General features: G+C 41.2%; 1 protein-coding gene across 1 annotated transcript in view; it reads left to right on the top strand.

Annotated features, from left to right (window-relative positions):
- Positions 1-12,878, top strand: part of ryr3 (ryanodine receptor 3) — a 375,337-nt gene that overhangs the window by 116,225 nt on the left and 246,234 nt on the right. The window contains 4 exon segments of the mRNA XM_059955616.1: positions 787-891; positions 6,596-6,699; positions 6,813-6,896; positions 12,575-12,734. Of these exon segments, the coding sequence (XP_059811599.1) occupies positions 787-891; positions 6,596-6,699; positions 6,813-6,896; positions 12,575-12,734 (453 nt within the window).

Genomic DNA, 12,878 nt, shown 5'->3' with positions numbered 1-12,878 from the left:
GTCTCCATCTGAATGTGCAATGTGCAATTTATAGTAATTTGTAATAAATAGTATATACAACAGAACAGTCGATATAGCATAGAAATACAATTGTGTCAGTGTGAATTAATCAATCTGATGGCCTGGTGAAAGAAGCTGTCCCAGAGCCTGTTGGTCCTGGCTTTTATGCTGTGGTACTGCTTTCCGGATGATAGTAGCTGGAACAGTTTGTGGTTGGGGTGACTCAGGTCCCTAGTGATCCTTTGGGCCTCTTTTATTCACCTGTCTCTGTAAATGTCCTGAATCTTGGGAAGTTCACATCTACAGATGTGCTGGGCTCTCTGCAACCCTCTCTGCAGAGTCCTGCAATTGAGGGAAGTACAGTTCCCATACCAGGCAGTGATTCTCTCAATTGTGCCCCTGTAGAGAGTCCTTAGGATTTGGGGACTCATGTCAAACTTCTTCAACTGTCTGAGGTGAAATAGGCGCTACTGTGCTTTTTTCACCAGATAGCCAGTATTTGCAGACCATGTGAGGTCCTCGGAGATGTGTATGCCGAGGAACTTAAAGCTGTTCACCGTCTTATCCCCAGATCCATTGATATCAATAGGGGTGAGCCTATCTCTGTTTCTCCTGTAGTCCACAGCCAGCTCCTTTGTTTTCACGACATTGAGCGAGAGGTTGTTTTCTTGACACCACTATGTCAGGGTGAGGACTTTTCTGCAGGCTGCCTCATTATTATTTGTTATGTTAGTTAATGTTTATTATTTTAAAATGACATTACAATCAATTTTTTCTTAAATTCAGATTGTTTTACCTTCACACCTTGAGAAAGTCCAGAACAAACTAGCTGAAAACATTCATGAACTATGGGCAACAAACAAAATTGAACTTGGCTGGACTTATGGGAAGGTAAGGAAGTGACGTGACTGGGATAAGTTGATGCATTAATTCTGCTGCAGATATATCTGTCAGATTGCTATGATGCTGGATAGTAACAGAATTACGGAATATGGGGATAATGCTGGAAAATAGCACTGAAGTAGAAGAACAACCAATAATTTTATTGAATTCCATTAGCCAGAAGGCTTTCATTTACTTTTGTGACCCATGTTTAATGTTCTAAATTATCCCTTTCCCTTTCCATAGTATCTACCGGTACTTATGATTGACTTCACTATTGCTTAAAATAAATAAATCAATTATTAGTTGCTGAGGAAATACAGTATCCCAAAATGTACTCCTGGCCAACACAGGAAGCAGAGAATCCTACCAATGTAATATTAGTGAGCTTTTTCAATCACATGGACTTCTCATGATCTGTTAATGTAGTGAGTTAGCTGCTTACGGTGTATGCCTGAGTTGCTGTCGGTGAAGTATATTGTAAACAATATGGATAAATCGGCTTTTGAGAAGGTTGATTACCAAAGGCATGTATGTTCTTTTTCTCTCTCTGGCAATACTTTCAGAAAAAAAAGGATTTGTGAAAAGTTACTTTTAAAGTCAGTTTTAATGAAAATACTGGAAATGTTTAGTAACTGACCCTGCAGCTGGAAGTGAAGATTTTCACTATAAACTAGAGCAGAGGTGCTGCTTCACACCCCTATGACTCCAGTTTCAGTGAACCGTGTAGTTGTATCCAACATTCCACCATTATACAACAATTACCAGGGCCTTGCCATTTGCTCTGAAACTCCCACCTGGATTTGACATTGAAACGTGCATCATTTGCATCAATTCAAATCAGCAAGGATTATGCTGGGTTGCCTGCTGGTGTTGCCATGCTTCCAGCACCAACATAGCATGCTAACCCTCACTAACCATAAACCGTACAGTATGTCTTTGAAATGTGGGAAGCAACTGGAGCATCAGGAGGAAATCCACATAGTTATAAGGGGAACATACAAACTCCTTAGAGACAGTGGTGGGAATCAGACCCCGATCTTAAATGGCTGCTGTAAAGAGTTGCACTAACTGCTACTTTACCATGTTGCCAAACTTGTTGACATAGATGACAAATAACAATGACCTCAGTACCAACCTCTAGTCAGAAGCAGACCACTAGTCATGGGCCTCCAGCCTGGGAAACAACCTTCCACCATCACCCTCTGTTTCCAATCGTTAAGCCAATCATGTATCCAGTTAGACAGCTCTCCCTGGATTCCATGCAACCTCACCTTCTAAAGCAGCCTGCCATGTGGAACCTTTTGAAGGCCTTTACTGAAGTCAATCTAAGCTACAGTACATCATCTTCCCTGCCCTCATAGAATTGTCTGGTCATATCATCAAAAAAGCTCAATCAACTTTGTAAGACTTAAACTGCCATGCACAAAGTCATAGTGACTACCCTTAATCAATCCTGGTCTTTCCAGGCATCTGTATCTACTATTCCTAAGAATCCTCTCCAATAACCTATGTACCATGGATATTTAGCTTACTGATCATAGTTCCCAGGTTTTCCTTTGCTATCCTTAAATAAAAGCACAACTTTAGTTAGCTTTCAGTGTAGCAGCACCTCACCTGTGAGAAATGATGAATAATTTTCTTAGCCAGGGATCCCACAGTATTTTTTTGCTACATTCCATGGTGTTCTTGGATATGCCTGGTGATTTGTGCACCTTCATACCTTTAGAGATAACCAGAAGCTCCTCTAGTGTAGTCTAGACTTTCCTCAATACCTTCCTGTTTACTTTCCTAGTTTTACATCTATCTCCAAAGAAAACTTGAGGAGTGTAGTTGCGTGCAATGCACTACTAAAGAAACACATGGAGGCAGAGAGAACTGAACTCAGAATGCCTTTACTGATTCAAAATCACGCTTAAATCTCCCCTTCCATGGGACCCTGTGACCCACGGGGTGGACGTGATGTCAGACTGTCCCCAGAAGGTTTGCCCCGAGCGAGTAGTTCCAAATGCACTACCGCGTGTCCACCCACAGCTCCCGATGGCGGTTCGAGTCCCACGTGTACAGGCTGCCACAGGAGAAATATTCATTAAAGACCTTTTCGATCTCACTTGAAGATGTCCGCTTTGGTCTTTGAAGGGCACTATTGTCCCTCTAGCTCATTTCCCTTTAATATATTTATAATATCTCTTTGGATTTTCCTTAATCTTCTCAGCCAAAGCTATCTTATGTCCCCATTTTGCTCTCCTGATGTTCTTCTTGAGTGCACTCCTGTATCCTCCACACCCTTCCAGAAATTTTCCCGATTGAAAGTGCCTGAAACTGACCCATGCCGCCTCCTTTTGTCTGGCTAGGAGCTCAGTAGCACATGACATCCATGGTTCCTTACTCCTATCAGCCTTGTCCTTCAATCCAACAGGAAAATACAGACCTTGAGCTCTTGCTATCTCACTTGTAAATCCTCCCACTTGCCTGTGGTCCTTTTGCCCACAAACAACCTGCCTCAATAAATCTTTGCAAGTTCCTGAATACATTTAATTTCAACACCATCTAAGTACTTAACAGTATGGTAGTGCTAACTTATGGTAAGAAAGTTAAAATCATCTACTATGGCAACTCAATTATTCTTGCAACTCTCCACAATTTTCTCTAATTCCTATTGACTATTAGGGAGCCTATAGTATCAACTCAAAAACAATATGATCGCCCCTTCTAATTTCTCTTCTCTATCCATAAAGCCTCACTGGATGATCCTACAGTAATTTCACCTCTGGCTACTGTCACGACGTTTCCTTTAATCAAACATACATCTCTCCCTCCTCTCTTTCCTTTACCTCTATCCCACCTGGTGGTGTCAGTGTAGGTTTGCACTTTCTCCCTGTGACCACACAGGTGCTCTAGTTTCCACCTATTGTACATGCTGTAGACATGCTGATTGGTCAGTTAATTGACCAGTGTAAGCTCGGTCGAGTGGGATGGATGGTAGAATTTGGAGAGAGTTGCTGGGAATCTGGGGAGAACAAACGGAGATTGGTGCTGACTTGTGTTTGGTGGCCTGCGTGGACTCTGTAGGCTGAAGGTCCTCTTTCTCTGCTTTACAATTCCATGACTGTGATATCTACAATGGTGTATTCTGTCTCAAAATTATTTTGTGGTCTAATTTCTAACTGGGAAAGTAAAATCAAAATGCTAATTTCTTTCCTGCTGTTTAAAAAGAGAACAAATCTGAGTTTAAAATTAATTCAATTCATCAGGGTCCATACATTTAGCAGTAATAGAAGGACACATCAATTAAAGCAACATAATCTACCTCCTATCATGTTGCATTAAATGACAACGTATTGTTTACTAGCCTTTAAGTGATAGTAAAAATAGGTGGACATTAAATACCATTGGCATATCATACCCAAGTCCAAAGTAACAGAGGGCAGCTACACCACAGTCATTTTTTTTTTATTTACTAACCTACTATATGCAGTATTATCTCAGTCTGAAACTCAACCTTAGCAAGATTAGATATAAAGTAAGGCCTGTTTGTTGAAAGGGGCTTGCTCTTGATCTATCCCAGCCATGAAGTTTCTAGTGAAGCATACTCTTGTGAAAACCTTGTGGAGGAGTTTTATAATTGATGTGAAAAGCAATCTGGTGATTCATTAATGCCAAAGGTTACAATTTGTGCATGATGCATTGGGGGTTGAACTGATGTCTGAATTGTAACCTGATCCTAGTTTCATCACTCTGAACCATCTCATTTGTAGTATTTTGATGAAAATTAAATATTTTAATTAATTTTTTATATTTCATGGTGGCACTCACATGTAATAACATTGCCAAGTATATGCAGTTATAAAAAATAAATTATTGGCAGGGAAATATTTAAGGTTGGAAGCCACCCAGATGGAAATTGAAGTGTTGCTCCTCCAACCTGAGTTTTGCCTCATGGTGGCAGCAGACATGTTGGTATGGGAATGTTCAGTCGAATTGAAGTAGGTAGCCACTCTGAGATCCTGCCTTACACTTGCTGTTGTTTGTGTGCAAGTACATCAGCTTCAGGTGACAGCAAATACATAACTAATTTTAAAAATCACCCACACCACTCAATGGTTGCCCTTGTGAGCATGATATCTCACTAGCTATCTATTTTTGATGTAAAGTTTTGTACTACTTGCATGATTAGATTCAAAAAAAATCATCACAAAAAGTAGCATGAAGACGTGCAGCATCTATGGAAAAGAGTGAACCGTTGACGTTTCAGGCCAAGACCCTTCATTGGGACTGAAGAAAGCAATGAGAAGTCAGAGTAAGAAGGTGGGGGGAGGAGAGGAAGAAATACAAGGTAGTAGGTGATGGGTAAAACTGGAAGGGAGGAGGTTTGAAGTAAAGAGATGGGAAGTCAATTGATGAAAGAGATAAAGGGCTGACAGAAGGCCTCCATGGAAAGGGAAGGCAGAGGAGCTCCACAGGGAAGTGATGGGCAGGTAAGGAGATAAGGTGAAAGAGAGAATGGGAATGGGGAATGGTGAAGGAGGAAGGTGGCAATACCAGAAGTTCAATAAATCAATGTTCATGCCATCGAGTTGGAGGCTACCCAACATAATATAAGGTGTTGCTCCTCTAACCTGAGTGTGACCTCATTGCGGCAGTAGAGGAGGTCATGGACTGACATGTTGGAATGGAAATGGGAAGTAGAATTAAAATGAGTGGCCACTGGGAGATCCTGCTTTTTCTGACGGGTGGAGCATAGGCTAAGCAGTCTCCAAATCTATGTTGGGTCTCACTGATATACAAGAGGCCATACCAGGAGCACGGGATACAGTAGATGACCCAACAGACACACAGGTGAAGTGTTGCCTCATTTGGAAGGACAGTTTGGAGCTTGAAACAAATGGACAAGGGAGTTGCATAAAGAGATTCTTGTGGAAAACAGAAAGTGGGGAGGGGCTGGGAAATATGTGCTTCATCGTGGGATCCCATTAGAAACTTTTTCTCCAGTCCTGATGAAGAGTCTGGGCCCCAAATGTCAACTCTGTACTCTTTTCCATAGATGCTGCCTGGCCTGCTGAGTTCCTCCAGCATTTTATGTGTGTTGCCTGGATTTCTGGCATCTGCAGATTTTCTCTTGTTAATAATTTAACTAGTCCTATTTTAAACTTTTTTTTAACCTAATCTTCCCCTTAACCTATTTTAACTTTACCCTTGAATTAAGGGACAGCATGCTAACGTATTAGTTAGTCTAACTCTATTACAACACCGGTGACCCAGCTTCAGTTCTGCTGCTGTCTGTAAGGAGTTTGTACCTTCTCCCTGTGACCGCTTCCTCTGAGTGGTCCAGTTTCCCCCTACATGTATGGTTTGGTAGGTTGATTGTAATTGGGCAGTGTGGGCTTGCTGGGCTAGAAGGGCCTGGTACCGTACTGAGTCTCAAAATAAAATATCCCTTCTTTTCTTTACTTGATACCTGGCCTATACTGGCTTTGTTAGTGGTTGCACTATATATTGTATGCATTTATCAGAATGTGATTACTTAAGGAAGTACAAAGTTGATTTATTTATACATTCACATCCCAGATCCGTTCACTCCATTGCTGCAAGCTTCTCACATTTCCAGCAACTTGCCAGTCAAAAAAATGTGACCGTTATCAAAGATGGATTAATTGGAACAATTAATAACCCACTGCTTTATTCACCAATGACTGCCTTGTTTCTTATTCAGGTACGCGATGACAATAAGAGACAGCACCCTTGTTTGGTGGATTTTGATAAGCTACCAGAACAAGAGAGAAACTATAATTTACAAATGTCCCTTGAAACCTTAAAGTAGGTTTAAAACATTGTTCAATATTAAGATAAAAAGCTGTTAATTATATCAACTTGCCTTGTCTTTGCATTTAGTTGATGAATTTACAGTGTTTACTGCAATGCCTTTACAGGACCCTCTTGGCTTTTGGTTGTCATGTTGTTCATATTAAACCAAAAGCAGAAGAATATTTACAAAGAATGAAACTTCCCAAAAAGTAAGTTTATTACAGTCATGAGAATATTACCGAGAGGTGTGTTTTTTTTAAAGAGACCAGAACAGGTTTTTCAACATGTACTTTTTACTTTTCATAATACTATTCATGTTTACTATTTTGGACTAAAAAATGCGTGTGAATTGTGCTAGCTTTCAGGATCACAGAATTTTTGTTAAGGATTTCAAGTTAATCTGAATGAATGCTTTTGCAAAATACGACTAGGTGGAAATGTGTAAGACAAGTTGCAGGATCTAATTATTTTTAAAGTCACATATCATCACAATTGTTTTCTGCTCAGTTTATAGTCTTTGCTGAGAAGTAAATAGATCTAGAGATGCAATGCATTGAAACTAATATTGTCTTTTTCCATTGTATTTTCATGGGAATATCAGCTTTGGGCTATACAGCGTGTATGCTTCTTTATCTCCAATTCACATACCACGGAGGATGACCTTGAAATTCCCGAGCTCCAGCTGGGGTTGAGGACGCTGGGAGTTACTAGCAAACATGATCACTCTAACCTTAGCCTGGGAATATTGGACAGAGCCTGATTTCATATAGCTCCTCAAACTGTCAGGCTTTACATTCCAGTCAAAAAGATTGTCAACTCTCTTCCTCTTTCCCTTCGTCCTCTATGTAGCACGTTGCATTTCTCTGAGTGGTCTCTGCTCGTTCTCTCAGTCACGCTGTATTCTCCAGAAAAGCCTATTTGTGCACCCATATCCAGCAGCTACTGGTTTATGCAAAAATATTGCTTGAAATCAGCAAACTATCCATGAGCATGTCAAACCACTTAATGTCAGCTTTCGCGAGTTAAAAATCATAGTGGCAATCTAACAACAGAAATTATCCCATCAGCTGGGATAGTTCATGCATTAGTTAGCATTGGTGGGGATTCTGTTGCTGTTACAATGTGTGCTTAGCAATGTAAAGTAAATTATCAGGTGATTCAATGGAATCCACAGTGGCAGTGCTGGGATCGGATGAGTACCACAGACTAAGGATGCCTTGATCTGATTGCTCTGCAGTCACCCAGGCAACAATGTTCACTGTGTGTACTCTGGTGTCTTTACTAACATAGCCTCCAGTGAAGTTTGCTGTGGAGGTGTGCACGTGTGTGGACATTTGCCACAGATGACATCTTGGTTTCTGGAATGGCTGAGTAATGACCAGTAGTAAGCCCAATTCCAAGCACAGAAATTTTTCAGAGGATTTTTTTTTCCCAGATTTCCTTTAAGCCCAGAAGGGTCTGGTGAGTAACACTGAGTCAGGTCCATTGACGTGCTCTGGCAGTTGGACACTCCTGTCTCAGCACAGCAAGTGAGCAAATCTTCTGCACTTTGGGAAAGAGTCAGTGCTACTGTAAAAATGTGTACATGAGTCTGGTTTGTGCCCTAGGACTGTATCCTGTAAGAATTTCTGTGTCATTGTCTCCTTGAAGTGATTACATTTGGGAGAGCTTACTCTGAAATGATATTGATGGTGAGATGCGTCCTAGGATGTGCTGGGACACATCATCAGTGATGTACCCTGGGGTCATCAGGTGTTTCAGGTCTTTCAACATCAGACACCCCCGCCCAGGTGACCTAGCCAAGGTTAATCAGGCCCTGGCTTGAGTCCCAGCAGTACTGGTCCATGGGTGACACCTCTTGATCCATAGCTATCTGGAGGCTTGCTCAGCAGCCTCTGTAACGGTCCTGATGGCTCTTTTCTTTGCAGCCCCCATAATGCCAAGGAGAGAGTAGGTTCTGCAGAACGAGTAGACAGCACAACCTCTACACCTTACCTCTATAGGCTTGCTTTGTGCCCGCCACCCCTGTCTCTGGCACTGCCCTACCAGCTTCTGGTATTTGGCTTTCTTACATTCAATCACCTCCTCAATCCGGTCTTCCCAAGGCACTGTCAGTTCTACCATGACCACCTGCTCGTTGAACTAATGACAATGGAATGAGGTCAGGGAACTTTAACGCTTGCCAAGATTGACTTGTGTTGTTTATTTTGTGCCCATAAGCTGAGTGCCTTGTTGTTTATATCTATGTTTCTTGTATTTGTGATTTTAGCTACCTGTTATGGTTTGTACAGCACTTTAGTCAACATGGGGTGTTTTTAAGTGTGCTTTATAAATAAATTTGACTTGACTTTGACTTGACTTTCAGTTGTCAGTCAGATGTTGTGGCGAGCAAGCTTTCTGGTGGTCTGGGCTGAGGTGGTGGTTGGTCTCCAGGTTTGACAAAGGCACTGGGCTTTCTGGGTAGGAGGAGGTGCCTCCTGTTATTAATGGCTGAAGAGATACTTCCTGCCACTGGTCATTGAAAAGTGGCTCCATTTCATTATGTGCCACAAAGTCTTAGGATAGTACAGCATGGATACGGGCTCTTTATCCCCATGAATCTATGTCAAATAAGGTACCACCCACCTAGTCCAAATTGACCCATATCCCTCTGAACCCTGCCTCTGTGTCTACCTAACTAAATGCTTCTTAAATTTGTATCTTCCTCAGTCATTCCTCTGGCAGCTCACTCCATATATTCACCATCCTCTGTGTGGAAAGACTTGCCCCTCAAATCTCTTTCAAATCTTTTCCCTCTCATCCTGAAATGATGCCCCCTAGATTTGGGCTCACCTACCATGGATAAAAGAATGCTTCCATCTGCCTTTTCCATGCCCTTGGATACTTTTATAAATCTCTATGACATCACTCCCACTCTGCTGCGCTCCAAGCAATGCAGACCTGGCCTGGCCAACCTCTCCCTATAATTCTGGCCCTCTAGTCCTGGCAGTATTCTTGTAAATCTTTTCTGCACTCAGTGGGTTACAAATGTAACCCACATATTTGTACAACCGGATGAACAAAACTGCTCACAGTTCTCTAAGTAGGGCCGCACCAATGATTTATACAACCGCAATATGCAGTAATATCCCAGCTCTTCTCTGTGCCCTGATTGTTGAAAGCCAGCATGCCAAACACCTTTTTTAACCACTTTATCTATGTGATGCTACTTTCAATGAACTGTGCACCTGTACTCCAAAGTCTCTTTATTCCATTACATTCCCTAATGCCCTACCATTCACAGTATAATTCCGCCGATGGTTTGACTTCCCAAAATGCATTGTGTCCTACATATAGAATCATAGAAAAATACAGCACAGAAACAGATCCTTCAGCCCATCTACTCCATGCCGAACCATTTAAACAGCCTACTCCCATTGACCTGCACCGGGACCATATCTCTACCATCCATGTACCTATCCAAACTTACTTTAAACTTTGAAATTGAGCTCACAGGCACCACCTGTGTTGGCAGCTCGTTTCATGCTTTCACGACCCTCTGAGTGAAGAAGTTTCCCTTTGTGTTCCTGTTAATCTTTTCACCTTTCACTCTTATCCCATGACCTCCCACCCAACCTCAGTGGAAAAAGCCTGCTTGCATTTATCGTTAATGAAATACATTTGCCACTCCTCAGCTCATTTCCTTAGCTAATCATGATCCCCCTTAATCTACAATAACCTTCTTCACAGACAACACCTCTAATTTCATGTCATCTGCAAACTTACTGATCAAGCCTTACGCATCTGCATTCAAATAATTTATATAAGAAATGGATAGCAAGGATCCCAAAATCATCCACAATAGCACACCACTAGTTGTAGGCTTCTATTCCAACAAACAACCTTAAACCACCATCTGCTGCTTTCTATCTCCAAGTCAATTTTGAATTCACCTTACTAGCTCTCCCTCAACACCATGGTACCTAACCCTGTAGACAAGCCTACCATGTTGAAAGCCTTGCTTTCAAAATCAAGTAGACAACATCCACTGCCTTACTCACATCTACCTCTTTGGTTCATAAAGCTCTATAAGATTCATCAATCACAACTTTCCACACACAAAGCCATGCTGATTCCTCCTCATCAGACCCTGGTTATCCAAATGCTGATAGATCCTGTTCCTCGGAATTCTTTCCAGTAACTTCCCCTCTACTGATGTCAGACTAATCAGCCAGCAATTCTCTAGCTTGTTTTTGGTACCCTTCTTAAACAATGGAGCAACATTAGCCACCTTCCAGTGTTTGAGAACTTCACCAGTAATAATGATGAAGCAAATATAGAGGGCAATGGAAAATAGAAAAACAGAGGGCTATGGGTAGCCCTAGGTAATTTCTAAAGTAAGTACATGTTCAGCACTGCATTGTGGGCTGAAAGGCTTGTATTGTGCTGCGGGTTTTCTATGTTTCTTTGTTCTATAACCCCACAAGAGTCTCTACAATTTCTTTTCTAGTCTCTAGTAAGGATGCACTTGCTCAGGTCCAGAGAATGTATCCACTTTAATGAGGTGCAAGGCTGAAAGTACCTCCCTGGGAATATGAATGTTCTTCAAAACATTTTTACTTGTCTCCCTTATCTCTGGAGCAGCCATGCTTTTCTCCTCAGTAAGCAGCAAGGAGAAATATTTGTTATAAGTCCCATCCATCTCCAGCAGCTCAATATATAGGCAGCACTGCTGATCTTAAGTGATCTACTCTCTGCTTTGTCACTCAATTTTACTCTTAATAAACTGTTGCTCTAGAACCTCTAGGATTTTCTTTAAAACTACCTGCCAGATCTTCTCTCTGCCTTCTCTTTTCCCTCTTAAGAGTATTCTTTATTTTCTTATAGTTATCAAGGCATTCACTCATCCCGACCTCCTACATCCAATGTATGCTTACTTCTTTTTCTTGACCAGAGCCTTAATGTCTCATTTCAGCCAAGGTTCCCTAAACCTGGCAGGTTTACCCCTCAACCTAACAAGAACAAGGACTCCCTGCACCGGTTTTTGAGCCATGAATTCATCTGGCTTACGTTTCCATTTCTGACCTCACTAGCTTGTGGCATTGAATAGTATCCAGAGATCACTATCTTTGAGGTATTCTTCTTAATATTTTTATCTAACTCCCTAAACACATCCTGCAGAACCTCATCCCTTGCTATCTGCCTATGTCATCTGTACAAAGACTTGTTGCCCTCCCATTTGAAAACTTCCTGCACTCACTCAAAGACATCCTTAATCCTGGCACCCAGGAAGCAACACTCCATCCTGTCATCTCTTCTGCATCCACAGAATATACTGTCTGCCCTCATGCACTATCAAGCCTCTTATCACTATCGCTGTGAGCCTCACACCTGGTCTCAGTGCCAGAGGCCTAGCTAAGCTACTAGTCTCTGAAAGAACATCCCAATCATAATATTCAAAAAGATATTTTTGGATACCAAAGATGTGTCTTTTGAAAGAGATCTTAGACTTAAACTGCCTTGGACCGAATCTGCCTGAGCCTAAAGGAATCTTTATGGAACAGCAAGTATATCTTTTCCACTTTGGATAGGAGTTTGTGGACTTTTGACTGATTAAGATCAATTAGTTAGCTTCTGCTTGCTTATGATAAGGAATACTTACTATGAAAACTAGAGGGAACTGCAAATGTTTTTTAAAGATGAATCAACATGTAATTAATTTGGAACAGTAATTCCTCCAACGTGTTTCAAATTTAAAATAGGATTAACAAGTTTCCATTTATGGAAAATTTGACTTTTAAAGTTTTTCTTTTAGAGGCTAATTGATTCTTTGCTGATTATTTTAAAATATTGTATTTTGCATTTCAACCTGTGATATTATTCATCATTTATTTTAATTGCATTTTAGTTACATGATGTTAAACGGCTACAAGCCTGCCCCACTGGACCTTTCGGATGTCAAACTACACACAGCCCAGGAAGTATTGGTTGACAAGCTGGCAGAAAATGCACATAATGTCTGGGCTAAAGACAGAATCAAGCAAGGGTGGACCTATGGCATCCAACAGGTGACTGAGATTTGTAATAACTGGAATTATGGACGTATGTTCCATGGCCACATAGTAACAAACTATGCTTATAAAATCATTTTGAAAAGCAGACAATTTTATTTCACACCAATTACTTATTCCCTTTGTGGGATACGCTTATGC

The sequence above is a fragment of the Hypanus sabinus genome, chromosome 2 (genome assembly GCF_030144855.1).
Source record: "Hypanus sabinus isolate sHypSab1 chromosome 2, sHypSab1.hap1, whole genome shotgun sequence".
Classification (NCBI taxonomy): domain Eukaryota; kingdom Metazoa; phylum Chordata; class Chondrichthyes; order Myliobatiformes; family Dasyatidae; genus Hypanus; species Hypanus sabinus.
Note: the sequence above shows the minus strand (reverse complement) of the source record. Positions and strands in the feature narration are given on the sequence as shown.